The 14,841-nt window shown below is 31.4% G+C and overlaps 1 protein-coding gene and 1 pseudogene across 1 annotated transcript; both read left to right on the forward strand.

The window, feature by feature from the left end:
• Window positions 1-67: 67 nt before the first annotated feature.
• MSFC1 (Mitochondrial substrate carrier family protein) lies at window positions 68-2,603 on the forward strand. Its single transcript, XM_079047125.1, has 2 exons — window positions 68-594; window positions 1,941-2,603. Exons 1-2 carry the CDS (start codon window positions 181-183, stop codon window positions 2,484-2,486), a joined length of 960 nt encoding a protein of 319 aa, XP_078903251.1. The 5' UTR covers window positions 68-180; the 3' UTR covers window positions 2,487-2,603.
• An 8,314-nt stretch (window positions 2,604-10,917) lies between these two features.
• On the forward strand, window positions 10,918-14,107 carry LOC145113815 (polyadenylate-binding protein-interacting protein 7-like; annotated as a pseudogene).
• The last annotated feature ends 734 nt before the right edge of the window (window positions 14,108-14,841 follow it).

Here is a 14,841-nt window from a genome sequence, read left to right on the forward strand (position 1 = left end):
TGTAATTTTTCTCCTTTTCTTTTTATATGATATGGCAAGTAAACAGTAATCGAAGTCAAAAGACGAATGGGCGGAACACATTTATAAAGGCTTAACAATTCAGGCTACCTACCAACCCCCGAGCTTTTTCCAACCGCCGTAAAAGGAGATACGGAAGGAATTTCTCCCTTTCTTTCTCCAATGGCAGAGAAACCCGATGGAACCCCATCAAACCAGACCCAAAGAAAACCAGCAATCCCTGCATATGTAAAAGCCATATCCGGTTCACTTGGTGGAATTGTCGAGGCATCTTGTCTCCAACCCATCGATGTTATCAAGACCCGTTTACAACTGGATCGGGCCAGTTACTACAAGGGTATTCTTCATTGCGGCAGCACCACTGTCACAAACGAAGGCGTCCGTGCTCTCTGGAAGGGTTTGACACCCTTTGCCACCCACTTGACATTGAAGTATGCCCTACGGATGTTCTCCAATGCCGTGTTACAATCGGTATTTAAGGATTCCAACACCGGAAAGATTAGCGATGGTGGGAGGTTTCTTTCTGGGTTTGGTGCTGGTGTCATTGAAGCTCTTGTGATTGTTACCCCATTTGAGGTGAGGTTAGTCGAATCTCCATTCGATTTTACACATGCAATTGCCTAAATTTTTAGTATTGTAAACTGTTTTTAATCTGTTTATATGCCCTTCAGTTTGAATTTCCCCAATTAGCGCAATTATACTAATGTATCTTAGATCTACATACCCAATTAATTTAAAATACCATTTTATGGTGCATGTTTGGCATTTGGTTCGTTGGATTTAGCTTTATATTTACAAAAAAAAAACTATAATTTAGCTTGGCTGCTTCTTCAATTGGCTAAATAGCATGAATGAAATGGCGTTTTAAATCATATGGAGTCTATTTAGGGGATATAAAACAACGATTTGAGGTAGTGAATATGTACTGTTTTAACAATTATAGTGAAAAGTTAGAACACTGAAATATATAAAGAATGCTTTACCAGTTACCTTTTGGTTCTCTAGTAATAAACTAATAATAACACCTTTGGATGGAGGCCCTGTTACCTGTAAGTCGTTTATAAAATATAATGTTTGTCATAGCTTTCTTCTTTTAAAAAGTAATCTACTTAATTGTAATACTATTATAGACAAAGAATGTACTCATTTTGAGAATATCATTTAAATTTTCCTCAAGTTCCAAACAAGATTTTGGTATTGTTTCTTTTTGACTTAGTGGACTCAACAAGACAAGACCTAATTTGATAAACTATATATGAGTGTTTGAGTGTCTCCTTTTGACTTAATGGAAAAAAAAAAAACTTAATAAAGAAAGTTATAGAAACAAGACTTTCCTCGATTGATTCCTAACTTTTACAAAATATCCTCATTTACTTGTTCATTCAGTTTCCATAAGTCTGCTGATATTTTCTAAAAAATATCATTTATTCTGACAACACTTTATGTTAACAACAGTTAATAAGAAAAAAAAAAGGGCCTTAGATGAAAATCAGCTAATTAACTTTTTTGCTATTACAACATTGTACTTTAAAAAATCCACCATATAACAATGTTATCCAACTAAAAAGCAATTTTCACTAATATAATCGGGTAGTTTTTTCAAAGTATAATGTCGTAATAAGAAAAAAGTTGAAAGTCCAATGCTATAATTGGGTAAAATAGAAAATACATTTTTCAGCATATAATGTCTTCAACAAGAAAAAAAAAGTTGAAAGTCCAACGCTATAATTGGGTAAAATTTTCGAAGCACGACGACTTAACAAGAAAAAAAACGAAAATCTGATATCATAATAGAAAAACAAAAGAAAATAGGATGCTATAATACACACACACACAATAAAAAATAAAAAAACAAAAGTACATTGCTATTTCTTCCATTTATCCTTCAAATTTTCCTCAAATTTCAACTTTACTTAACGCAGGTTGTAAAAATAAGATTACAACAACAAAAGGGACTAAGTCAAGAGCTTCTAAAATACAAAGGTCCAATCCATTGCGGGCGGTTAATCATCCGTGAGGAAGGCATACGCGGTCTCTGGGCCGGCGCTTCCCCAACCGTAATGCGAAATGGCACGAACCAAGCGGTCATGTTCACCGCCAAGAACACATTCGACGGGTTGTTATGGAGGAAACACGAAGGCGATGGAAAAGTCCTGCAACCCTGGCAATCCATGATATCTGGGTTCCTAGCTGGCACTGCGGGCCCCGTTTGCACTGGGCCTTTTGATGTTGTGAAAACAAGGCTAATGGCACAGAGTAAATCGGGAGGTGAAGGGAAGTATTATAAGGGGATGTTTGATGCAATTAAAAAGATTTATGGTGAAGAAGGGGTGTTTGCTTTGTGGAAGGGTTTGGTTCCACGGTTGATGAGGATACCACCCGGTCAGGCGATTATGTGGGGGGTGGCTGACCAGGTGATGGGGTTTTATGAGAAGAAATATGTTCATGATATTCCGTTACCCGTATGATTTTTTTGGTATTGATTTTGTAACTTGGGAAGTTTTGTTTTGGTTTTGTAGGCCAACATTGGTTTTAAAATGGAGCTAATTGCTAGGAATAATAACGTACTTTGATTTTCTAGTTAAGGCGTTGTACTTTTAATTTTTTTCTTATTAGGACACTGTATTTTGAGAAATCTAGTCGGTTGTAGCATCAATATATGCACTCTATGTTGTTGGCTGAATAAAAAAAAAGGTGACAGTTGATGTCATAAATGAGTAACAAATTATTTAAAATGTATAAAAGCACCAAAAAAAAGTATAAGGTAAATAGCTTGTAAGTTTTGTTTAGAAAATACCCATATTGATAGTATGTTTGTGCTTACCTTCTGTAGTATTTTTAAAATGGAAAGGAATTTTCTGAATATCTCAGATGGTTTCTCCCGTTTTAGAGTAAATTACACAAATGGTCCCTATGGTTTAGGGTAATTTACGTGTTCGGTCCCTTCCTTATTTTTTTAACTCGGAAGGTCCCTACTGTTTGTTTTTGTTACGCGTTTGGTCCTTATCTTACCTAAAAGACAAAACTGCACAAATGGTCCCTGTGGTTAGCTGAAAATTGCTACTTTGGTCCAAAAAGGTTTGGACTAGCACAAGAGGTCCAAACTTTTCATTTTGTTGCGAATTTGATCCAGTTTTCTATTAACTTTTTTATAATGACTATTTTACCCTTATTTTTTTTTCTTTTTCAGTTTTATTATTATTTAAATACTTTTTTTAATTAAAATAAAAAATAAAAAAGAAAATTTGCATTTTCTATTTTATTTTTATAATTTTTTATAATAAAATAAAAAAAATAAAAATGAAATCTCTCTGTGTGTGTGTGTGTTAAACACACAAACCCACCTTCTCTCTCAATCCTAATCCATGAAAGCCTCCCGATTCCAATAACTATTACACTAGAACCGGTACCTAAATCCACCCACAAACCTTCGTTCAATTCTTGACTCTGCTTGATCATATCTTCCACCAGATCGATTATCAACTCGGTTTCAGGCCTTGGAATCAGAACACCTTCTTCGACACTTAGAACCTAATCCTCCGATGGTCACATCCTGGAATATACTGAAACAATTTTCTCTTTTCAATCCTTTGCTTCCATAAAGAGTAAAGATCACCCAAATAAGCTCTTAGTTACCACCTAGCCACAATAGTACACACAAATCCAGATACACATAAAAATATAGGGTTCATAAATCAAACAATGGTGCAGAGTTAGGATTCAAATAAATAAAACAATAGTTCAACATATTCACGGTGAGGGGCATAATGGTAACCGGATGAAGCTTCTTGAAGATTTGAGTATCGATATCTCCAATTTGAACTTCACACTGATCTTCGTGACTCACTTCGAACAGAGAAAGAAGCTTTCTACTCTGCAATCCAAGGTTTGTGGGTAGAGGTGGAAGTCGATCTGAGTTGATCTGCCGGTAAGAGGAAAAGGGGCGAAGCCGATCAGTGGGCAGATGGTAGATCGGACGGAGATACGACGGGGATAACCGATTTGGCTGGATCGGTGTCGAACACTTGTTCTGTCCATTGACTACGTTTTCGACTCTTCAAATTCAAGCAAACGTAACCCTAAATCGATTACATTTGAGGGAAGAAGAACGAAGATTGGGAATCTATGGGTTGGGTGGATTGATCGTAATATCGTTCTAGGGCACATCGGCTTTCATATCTGAGAAATACCTTTTCGATTTGGAATGGATTAGAGAGAGAGAGATTTCATTTTTATTTATTTATTTATTTTTTAAATCTGAAAATCAGAAATACAATTAAGAAAAAAGAAAAAATCAAATTAACAGGGGCAAATCCGTCATTTTGAAAAAATTCAGAACAGATTGGACCAAACAAGCAACAAAATGAAAACTTTGGACCTCTGGTGCTAGTCCAAACTTTTTTGGACTAAAGTGACAATTTTAAGCAAACCATAGGGACCATTTGTGCAGTTTAGTCTACCTAAAAAAACTATGTTGCCTTTGATTTTTTAATTTATTTAAATAAACACACCCCAGCCCCACCTCTCTCACCTTACCTTACATACGCCACCATTTTTCCTATTTAAATAATAGTTTTTTAGGTAAGACGGGGATCAAGCGTGTAACAAAAACAAACAGTAGCGACCAAGCGCGTAACAAAAACAAACAATAAGGACTTTCCGAGTTAAAAAAATAAGTTAGGGATCAAGTGCGCAAATTACCCAAAACCATAGGGACCATTCATGTAATTTACTCCCCGTTTTATGATATTAACCCAACAGTACATCTGAAATAGTTTTCCCCGATATTTAACCCAGAACTACATCTCAAATAGTTTGTTCCCAATAGTATATTTGCTGTTTTATGATGTTAACCATTTAATTATATCAATGTAGATATATAAAAAGAACATGAATTAAATAAATTTAACAATGTAATGATACGTGTCCATAAACCTGTAGATAATGAAACCGTGTACAAAGTCAAATATGATATGCTTTGAACTTGAAGAGTAGTTCAATGTATTGCACTAAAAGTTAAAATGTAGACACCACTGTATGAAAGTGAAACAAGCGATTTATTTAAAAAGTTTTGAAATTTATATTATAAACTATAATATGTTTTTAGTCGGTTAGTTTATAATAACGAAAATCAAATACAATACAAATCACACGGTAAATGTACATAATAATAATAATAAAGTAATAAATATCTTCAAAGATGAGAGTAAGTGTATTTTTTTTATAAAGTTTTAAAAATTAAAAATAATATTAGTTATTATGATTTAAGAAATGAAAATACTCACCATCTTAACTAAAAAATTGTCTTTGACAAAGGAAGAAAAAAGACATTGTGAATATGAAATTGGACACACATGATGCTCATGAAAGGGAAGGTTTTATTCTTCGGAAGGTTTTAAATTACTTTTTGATAAAATTAAGTCCCAGGTGCCAAAGTACATGTTTAGTCCTTATTTTTAAAAATTAACTCGGACCGTCCTATATGATTTTTTTTCCACTCGGGTCGTCCTAAGGACATAAAATTACTATTTTGCCCTTAATAATTTATTTATTAATTTTCTATAATTTATTTATCGGTTTTTAAATTAAAAAAAAAAAGAAATGAAAATAAATATCCCCAACCCCTTTCCCTTTCCCCGATTCCCATCTTCTTCTTCCTATTTCTCACGTACTCCCGAAACCACCGCTCCTCCTCCTTTCTCCGGCGAGACTAACCAGCCAAAACGTTCGTTCTTACCTCCTTCATATCACCATCGTCTAGCTCAAACAACCCTGCCTTTAACACATACTTCAATCGATCCCTCCAACTTCCATTTTTGTTCCCCCTTTTCCTTCTACCTTCGTTGGAAACCACCGAGGTCACCGATCCGACCACCATTGTTGAATCCGAAGACCGCTCCACCGCTCCATCTTGCCTCTCTTCGTCTTCTTCAGCTCATTGCATTTGAGAATTCTTCCTGTCATCAACAATAAAGTCGTCGACATCTCAAACCCTAGGCGGCCAATCCTGCTGTGGATGGCTACTAGGGCCATCGTCACTCCGCCTCCAACATCGAATCCTTCATCCTAGCCCTCATCCTAAAGTCATCGAACCTGCCCTCGACTGTTGTTACCATCTTTTCTACCTCCGCCTCATCCTAGCCTTAATCTGACCATCGGAATGTGAGGCCACCAAACCTCCACCATTGGCAAACACACCCATACCCTTATATTTTCCTGTTCTATTTTACGACCGACTGTAAACCCACCACCATAAAACCTACCGAAAACCACCAACATCGATCTGCACTTTGATAATCACCCTAAACTATCGAAGGGTTCCACATAGATGAAAGAAGAGAGAAATTAGAAAAGGTGTTTGTCACATTTCAAACTACTGGAATAAGGTGCGATAGTGGTGGGGAGAAAGAAGAACAGAGCACTGGTTCGTGCTGGGGTTCATTGTCGGAGAACTGTGCAGATGGGGGAGATGATGGTGGCAAATGGCGGAAGTGAAGGAGATATCGGGTTTATTTTTCTAGAGAGAATAGCAGAGAGAGAGAGAGAGGCCCACTTCATTTTTTAAATATTGTAATTAATAAAAAAAATAATCAAACAAGGGCAATATAGTCTTTTCAAGTCCTGTAAGGGATGAAACGTGGAGACTTAAACTAACGTGAGATGAAGCATGCAATTTTTAATAAAATAAGGGATGATCCGAGTTAATTTTTGAAAATAAGGAGTAAACATGTATTTTGGCACCTGCACGAGGGATGAAGCATGCAATTTAGTCTAATATGGTCTTTTCAAGTCCTGCAAGGGATGAAACGTGTAGATTTAAACTAACGAGGGATGAAGCATGCAATTTTTAATAAAATAAGGGATGGTCCGAGTTAATTTTTGAAAATAGGGACTAAATATGTACTTGGCACGGGACGATTCGTGTAATTTACTCTTATTTTTTTAAGAGTAAATTACACGAATGGTCCCTATGGTTTAGGGTAATTTACGTGTTTGGTCCCTAACTTATTTTTTTTAACTCGGAAGGTCCTACTGTTTATTTTTGTTACGCGTTTGGTCCATGTTTTACCTAAAAATACTATTTTTCTCTTGATTTTTTTAATTTATTTAAATAAACACACCCCCAACCCCAAACAATCACCTTACCTTACATACCCCACTATTTTTTCTATTTAAATAATAATCTTTTTAGGTAAGACAGAGACCAAACGTGTAATAAAAACAAACAGTAGGGACCAAACGGATAACAAAAACAAACAATAGGGACCTTCCGAGCTAAAAAAATAAGTTAGGGATCAAACGCGTAAATTACCCCAAACCATAGGGACCATTCGTGTAATTTACTCCTTTTTTAATCATCTTTTATTTTATGACCTTCACATTACGCAAACTATTAAAAATGATTGTAAGTATTATATCACTAAGCGTTTTATGATTCATAATACATATATTAACTAGGCGAATCCCTGCGCGTTGCGCGAGAATAGAATTATATAGTTAAAATAATAACTTTTACCAAATTATTATTTAATATTTCTACTTTGAAACAAAATGTTAGTAGTAAGCAAACATATAGTTAACATATTAGTTTTATTAAATAATATAGTTTAATTTTTAAGTCATTGTGATATATACAATTATTTGATAATTTTATAAACCGTTTAAAATTATGTAAATTATATATCAAATGAATTATAATATAACGGGTAACAAAACGTATAAACAAAAATATGAACTGCAACTTTTAGTAACATAAAAATAGAAAAACATCTATTATAACATTTGTATTAAAAAACATATATATACAATGAATAATAAAAAATATGAAAACTAAACACTATAACTTTTAATTACATAAAAACACTAAAACATCTATTATAACATTTATATTAACTCTTCATATTTATATCACAAATCTCTTCAAATACATTAATGTTTTTAATGAACAAAACTTTACAACCTTAAGAAAAGAAAATAAAAAGTTATTAGTGATTACTAATTCATAATCATAAGTTAAAAACTCTTGAGTTGTAACTAATAAATATACATAAATTAGAAAACTTTTGAGTTGTAGTGTGAGTTTCAAATGAATGTGGTATTTGAAAATGTATATTTATTATTATTATTATTATTATTATTATTATTATTATTATTATTATTATTATTGTTATATTCGTTTAAATAATTGGTTTTGATACATCATTTTAATCTCTTCAATTATTAAACATAAAGATATTTAATTATAAATTTATAACATACATAGGTGCATATACATGTTAAACAAATCACACACACACACACACACACACACATATATATATATATATATATATATATATATATATATATATATATATATATATATATATATATATATATATATATATATTCGTAAATGTCATATGTAATTACTGTCGTAGTAATATTGATAAATTACTTTCATATGAAGAACATATCATCATAAGTCTATCATAATTACATATCAAATGTTCAAAATTATGTTATCTTTTAAATATTGTCTTTTAAATATGTTGTGGAGGATAACCCAACAAAAAAGTAATAGAAAATAAACATAATCAAAATAGAAAAACTACAATCAAATAAATAAGAGCATTGAGTGGTTGAATATATAAATAAAGATGTTACATAAACATACATTTAAATCAAAAGAAAAAACTAACATTCGTCAACTTTGCTCAAACAAAAAAACCTATATCCATTTTATGAATCTTCTTTCTTCATTTAACACCATTCACCCATAGAAACTTGATGACAATTCTTCACTAACCTGCAATCAAAATATTTTTCTTGAAAAAGAAGAATCAGAAAGATATTCCAAGCAAAACATTGATGTTTGGAGAGTCACATTCAAGATTGAGTAATACACACAAATCACATATAAAGATTAAATGAGAAACTGAATATAAAGAAAGAATAGAAAAGCTTCATTTGTTTTGGTTGAAAGAAAAAATCATATTACAATTACCATCGATGCGACATAACTAATTTCTTCAAATCATCATATTTGGATCGTGAATGCTTCAACTATATGAAAATTTTTGAATCACAATATCTTCAAATTCTTCTTACATGTAAGATTTTATATAACACGAAATACACAAAATATTGGCTTTTTTATAGTAAACTTTTCACTAAATGCTAATTAAACATAATATAAGTTATAAAAATTTTGAGTGTTAAATCATAATTAAGAAAACTTTTGAGTTGCATTAGTTAAAAAATGGGGTTTCAAATGAATGTGGTTTGAGGAAGTTAAAAAATGAAGTTTCAAATGCATGAGATTCAAGAAAAAATGCTAGTTTTATAAGTATGTATGATAATTAAAAATCATAATACATTAAAATGTTAGCATCAATATACTAATTTAGTATTTGGTTATAAAAATTATTAAAATATACAATTTCGAGTTTTTGACCATTAAAAATATTTAAAGCAGCTTAATTTGATAAAATAGAAATTAAAATAGTTCAAAATATTAAAAATTAATACCGTTTTCAAAATACTAATATTATTTACAGTTCACGTTTAGTTTCAATCACAAATTATTTCTTTAACATTCAAATCTGTTATAATATATAAAGAAGTAATATAATAAACTAAGTACATATAATAAATTAATAATTTAAAATAATAATATTTCTTTAAATGAGACCCATCTATATGTGGCATGACTTTTCCGAAGGTGACTTTTATTTTAAAAATAATCACAAACATATCATTAGTTGATTTGTTTATTGAATTATAATGATCTTATTACCTTATTACACTTCTATTTAGTTGTATAATGATTATTTATAATTTGAGTTTGGTTTTGTTTGGTTAATAATGCACTTTATATGTTTTTATGTAATCTTTCAAGTTTTTGAAGATCAAAAGACAATGACTATCTAAGTTTTAACTTTCATTATTTTATTTCTCTTTAATGTTTAGAGTTGTTTTTTAGTTTCTAACATTTTTATTATAGTTTAAAGAGTAAATAATTTGTATCACATCTTATTACATCAACCCTTGAGATATCTAAAAAGTAATTACGTAGTTTTAGATTCTCAGTATTTGATATAAAATATAATTTTAGTTTTTAATTGCTTTTGTATCTACTTTTAATTTATATTTTTGAACTTTTACTTAGTTTTTGTTATTTAATTAAGATATTAGTTAATATATATTTTTAAATTAGATTTACTGATCAACGTTATATATGAATAATACTTTCAAATAAATGAGCGCTGGAATATATTTTAAGTTAGAATTATACCTAATGAAATTCATAAAATTAGTTTTATTTATTTATTTATTTGTTAATGTGGTGTGTTCTTTAAGTTTTACAGTTATTTAATTAGGTTATTTTTTATTAATTAACTATACACTAGTTAAAAGTAAGATCCAATTAAAAATTATATATATATATATATATATATATATATATATATATATATATATATATATATATATATAGAGAGAGAGAGAGAGAGAGAGAGAGAGAGAGAGAGAGAGAGAGAGGAATGATCATTTGAGAACCTATAGTTTCCCGAGAACCCGAAAACTAAAGGTGAGACGTTAGAACAAAATTTTTAATGGTTTAGATTAAAGATGGCATACTTGTAATTATCAACACTTTTAATGGTATCTTAGACTTTTAAACAATTAACCAGAGGGGTATATTAGGGATAAAATATATTATTTCATAATAATTAATTTAACTAATTTAAGAAAATCAAATTCTCTCTTGATTACTTACCGATTCTATCTTTTTCTCTCTATCCCCTTCTCTCTCACACACAAGAAGTCTTCATCGCTCCGCCTTGGTGCTTCCTTCGTCGGCGAAATCATCAACGAGAGATCAAGAGAGAACATAACGTTCATAGATCTCTCCTCCAGATGGTGTCAAATTCTCGTTCACGTTCTTCCTTGGCGTCTTCTTACTGCCTCCAGATTAATATCCACCATCGATCCAGGTTTCATCGCCAATGATGATCAATTCATCTGAAATCTACCACTGATCAATGCTTCATTATTGTTGATTATAAACAAGATGAAGGTGCGATATGTTCTTTTCACTTTTTGTGTTGAAGATCGAGTGGAGATCAAGGTGAAATTATTGCTCCTAATTATGAGGTTACTGCTCTTGATTCTCGATGCTATGGATGTAAGATCGTTTTTCTCGTATATATTTTTTGTCCATTTGTAGTTGTTTTACACAAGTTGCTAGGGTTATTCCAAAAATTTGAACGCATCTCTAGACGATTTTATGATATTTTGCGATTACCAGAACTCGATTTCCGTTTTCTGATATCAAACGATTTTCTGATATCCTTTGTGAAGGTTGTTGCTTGCTGTTTGGAGAAATTCATAGATGAAAAGTTGATAACCTGGTTGATAATTGATTTAATCTCTTATCAGTTCATATAATTAACAATGGAATTATTCTCAATCAAGATTATCTATAATAATCCTACATTTTATTAGTTGATTTGACCTAGAATTAATTTGGTGAGTGATTATTTTAATGTTTTCATGCTTTAGGGAGGTCCTTTATTCTCAAGTAACTCATCACCAATGCAACTGTTGCTGCTCCTGATGCATCTTAAAGTTTTGGTAATTTTGTTGCCACAATACCAGGGAAATCAGTACTAGACAGATCAGAGTCATTTGTATCAAATAATTCAGATGATGAGGCTCACCAATACTGGCATCATCAGCTACCTGATGACATCATTCCAGACTTCAATGTTGCAGGAGACGAAGATCCTCAAGGACTCAATACACTTTCTTTCTCAACCTTATCTTTAGCATATGTCAATGAAACAAACAGAAGTAGCTTTACCAAAAAGATGGGGTATCCCATTTCATCTTCCTCAGCTAGTTTTCAACCTGCTAAACCTTGGGACATTCATGGTGATCAGTTGCACAATGGACCTTCCTAAAATGGTGATCCTGTCCATCCGTACCTAGATGATATGCTTAATGAACAACATATGGAAGGTACATAAGTAAACCCTCTTGAGTTTCTGGCTTCTCAGTTTGCAGGTTTTGCAGCTGAAAGTCTTGCAGATGTTTATTTTGCAAGTGGAGGCGACTTGAATTTAACAATTGAGATGCTTACTCAGCTTGAGGTATATCAATATCCTACCTTTAATTTATGATGTAAAGATGTTTATTTTATTAATGGTTTTCACAATTTCTAATTGCAGCTTCAAGTAGATGGTGGTTTAAATCAGAAGCTAAACTCAAAGGCTTTATCTTCTCCAAATCTTAATGCTATGGATTTTCCTGCACTTTCTCCTACAGATGATCAGAATGGTGTCCAACATCATATTAATCCTTATCGTCCTTTATAAAAAAGTGAACTTGCTGATGTTCAAATATTCATCAGATGGTGCTCCACTTCCATCTGGTGGTGCTACAGATTTTGCTTATGTTGTTAGAAAAATGGCTTCACAGGACTCAAGCATATGAAAATATAACAGAAACCCTTCTCAAGATTCCACTATTGGATCAAGTAGAAGCTCTCATGTATTGGCCAGTCCTTATAATAATGGTGGACATGGAAGGGTCAGTTATGGAGATAGACTGGGTGGCTGGAGTTCAAACCGCTCAGCCCCTGTTTGGCTTGAAACTGGAGATGTTGTTGTTAATAACAATTAATTCTCTTTTCTTGATTAAACATAATAATATTTGTTAAAAAAATAGTTTCTTAGTTGTATGAAACTATGAATGAATGCTTTAACTTTGTTGACATGACTTCACAGCAAATATGTATTCTGAGATGCGTGGTGAAGCTCGTGATCATGCACGTCTACGCAATGCATACTTTGAACAGGTATATATAATAATAATTATTATTTTTTTAAATAAAAAAGTGTTTATATATTGAAATGAATTTAATCACATAATTTTAGGCTAGATAAGCTTACATTGTTGGATACAAGGCTTTAGCAAAGGAACTAAGTGTGAAGGGTCAACTACACAACATGCAAATGAAGGCTGCTCATGGAAAAGCTCAAGAATCCATATATCGTCAAAGGTTAATTTCATCATTTCTGATTTTTAATTCCCGACTCGGTTGTTTTGTAATTTTTTTTGGAGGGCAGGAATCCAGTGAGTCCTTCTCCCCTTAATATGATGATAATTTGCGACATTTTGTATACATTTTTGGGTTTAAATTAATCCGAACGGTTTCTTGTTTTGTTTTCATGGTGGTGGTTCATGCGCAATACCTAAACCAAATGATTTCATATTACGAATCTTCTTTTTTTCTTTTGTTTCTGAAGGATCCCAAAAATCTTGAAAGAACTTTTATGCATCCATCAATGGCCATAACATGTTTGTAGAAATGACAAAATGAATATGAAGATTATATGATATGTAAGCTTTCATGTAACTGCTGTGGCTTAATCAATGGGAAATTGTTGCAAATCGGTAATGTTTTGTTTTTAATGTCATTTATGTGCACAACCCTTTATATATGTGGTTCATCTTACCTCAGTTTTTTGTTGTAAAATTTAGTATTAAAAATATGTAATTATTGTTATATTCAAACTCAGAATATGCTTATTATTAAGAAAACGAAACTCGATGGCAGTCCACGAATTGAATGTAATGATCCATTCAATTCCCTTGTTTCATTCCACTTCTCTCTGATTTCATTCCATCATACCAAACAAACTCTTAACTTTATGCCTATTTTTCATAATTTATATATATATATATATATATATATATATATATATATATATATATATATATATATATATATCAATTTTCTTATTTCAGTATAAGTAAGATTTCCCAACTTCCATGAAAGGAGTTGTGTTTATTGATTTGGGTGTAAGATACAAGATTATGGCAGAAGAGATATTACAAAGACAGATATAGTTTGTTAAACATAATTTAATGGAGGTAAAGTTATTTTTATCTTTCAAAATTCAAATTCTCATCTTAGTTTTTTTTCTCTTGAATAATAATTTTTGTTTTTGTTTTTTTTAGACGATTGATGGGGATGATGGATTTCAAAATACCCATGAACCAAAACGATGTGAATCTGCACAATTTAAGATTGATCAGGTAGCTTTTATACCAGGGAAAGTTCACATAATATGGAAAAATTCACAAGTGATTCACATATGAATTACATGTGATTCACATGTAAATCATATGTAATTCGCATGTAAATCACAAGTGAATCACATATGAGTTACATGTGATTCATATGTAATTTACATATGAATCACATGTAATTCACAAGTAAATCACAAGTGATTCATATGTAATTCACATGTAAATCACAAGTAGATTCATATGTGATTCACATGTGATTCACAAGTAATTCACATGTAATTTACATATGAATCACATGTAATTCACAAGTGAATCACATATGAATTACATGTGGTTCACATATAAATTACATGTGATTCACATATGAATCACATGTAATTCACAAGTGAATCACATATGAAATATGAATTACATGTGGTTCACATGTAAATCACAATTACACGTGATTCACATGTAAATCACATGTAATTCACATATGAATAACCTGTAATTCACATGTAAATCACAAGTTGGTCACATATGATTCACATGTAAATCACATTTACACGTGATTCACATGTAAATCACATGTAATTCACATATGAACCACATGTGATTTACACGTAAATCACATTTGATTCACATGTAAATCACATATGTATTTTTGTTAGTGTTTTTGTATTAATCATTTTTTTATTTTCTTGTAGATTTGGAAGAAATTGTGGTGAATATTGAAGAGATGAAAAATGATAAATTGAAGAAAAT

The sequence above is a fragment of the Lactuca virosa genome, chromosome 5, assembly GCF_052849685.1.
Source record: "Lactuca virosa cultivar CGN04683 chromosome 5, Lactuca_virosa_CGN04683_v6, whole genome shotgun sequence".
Taxonomy (NCBI): domain Eukaryota; kingdom Viridiplantae; phylum Streptophyta; class Magnoliopsida; order Asterales; family Asteraceae; genus Lactuca; species Lactuca virosa.

Bases quoted from the DNA above. Each gene is read 5' to 3' on its own strand.
- MSFC1 (XM_079047125.1), top strand. From the start codon at position 181: ATGGCAGAGAAACCCGATGGAACCCCATCAAACCAGACCCAAAGAAAA. The intron at 595-1,940 runs GTGAGGTTAGTC...TACTTAACGCAG, and splicing joins TGATTGTTACCCCATTTGAG to GTTGTAAAAATAAGATTACA.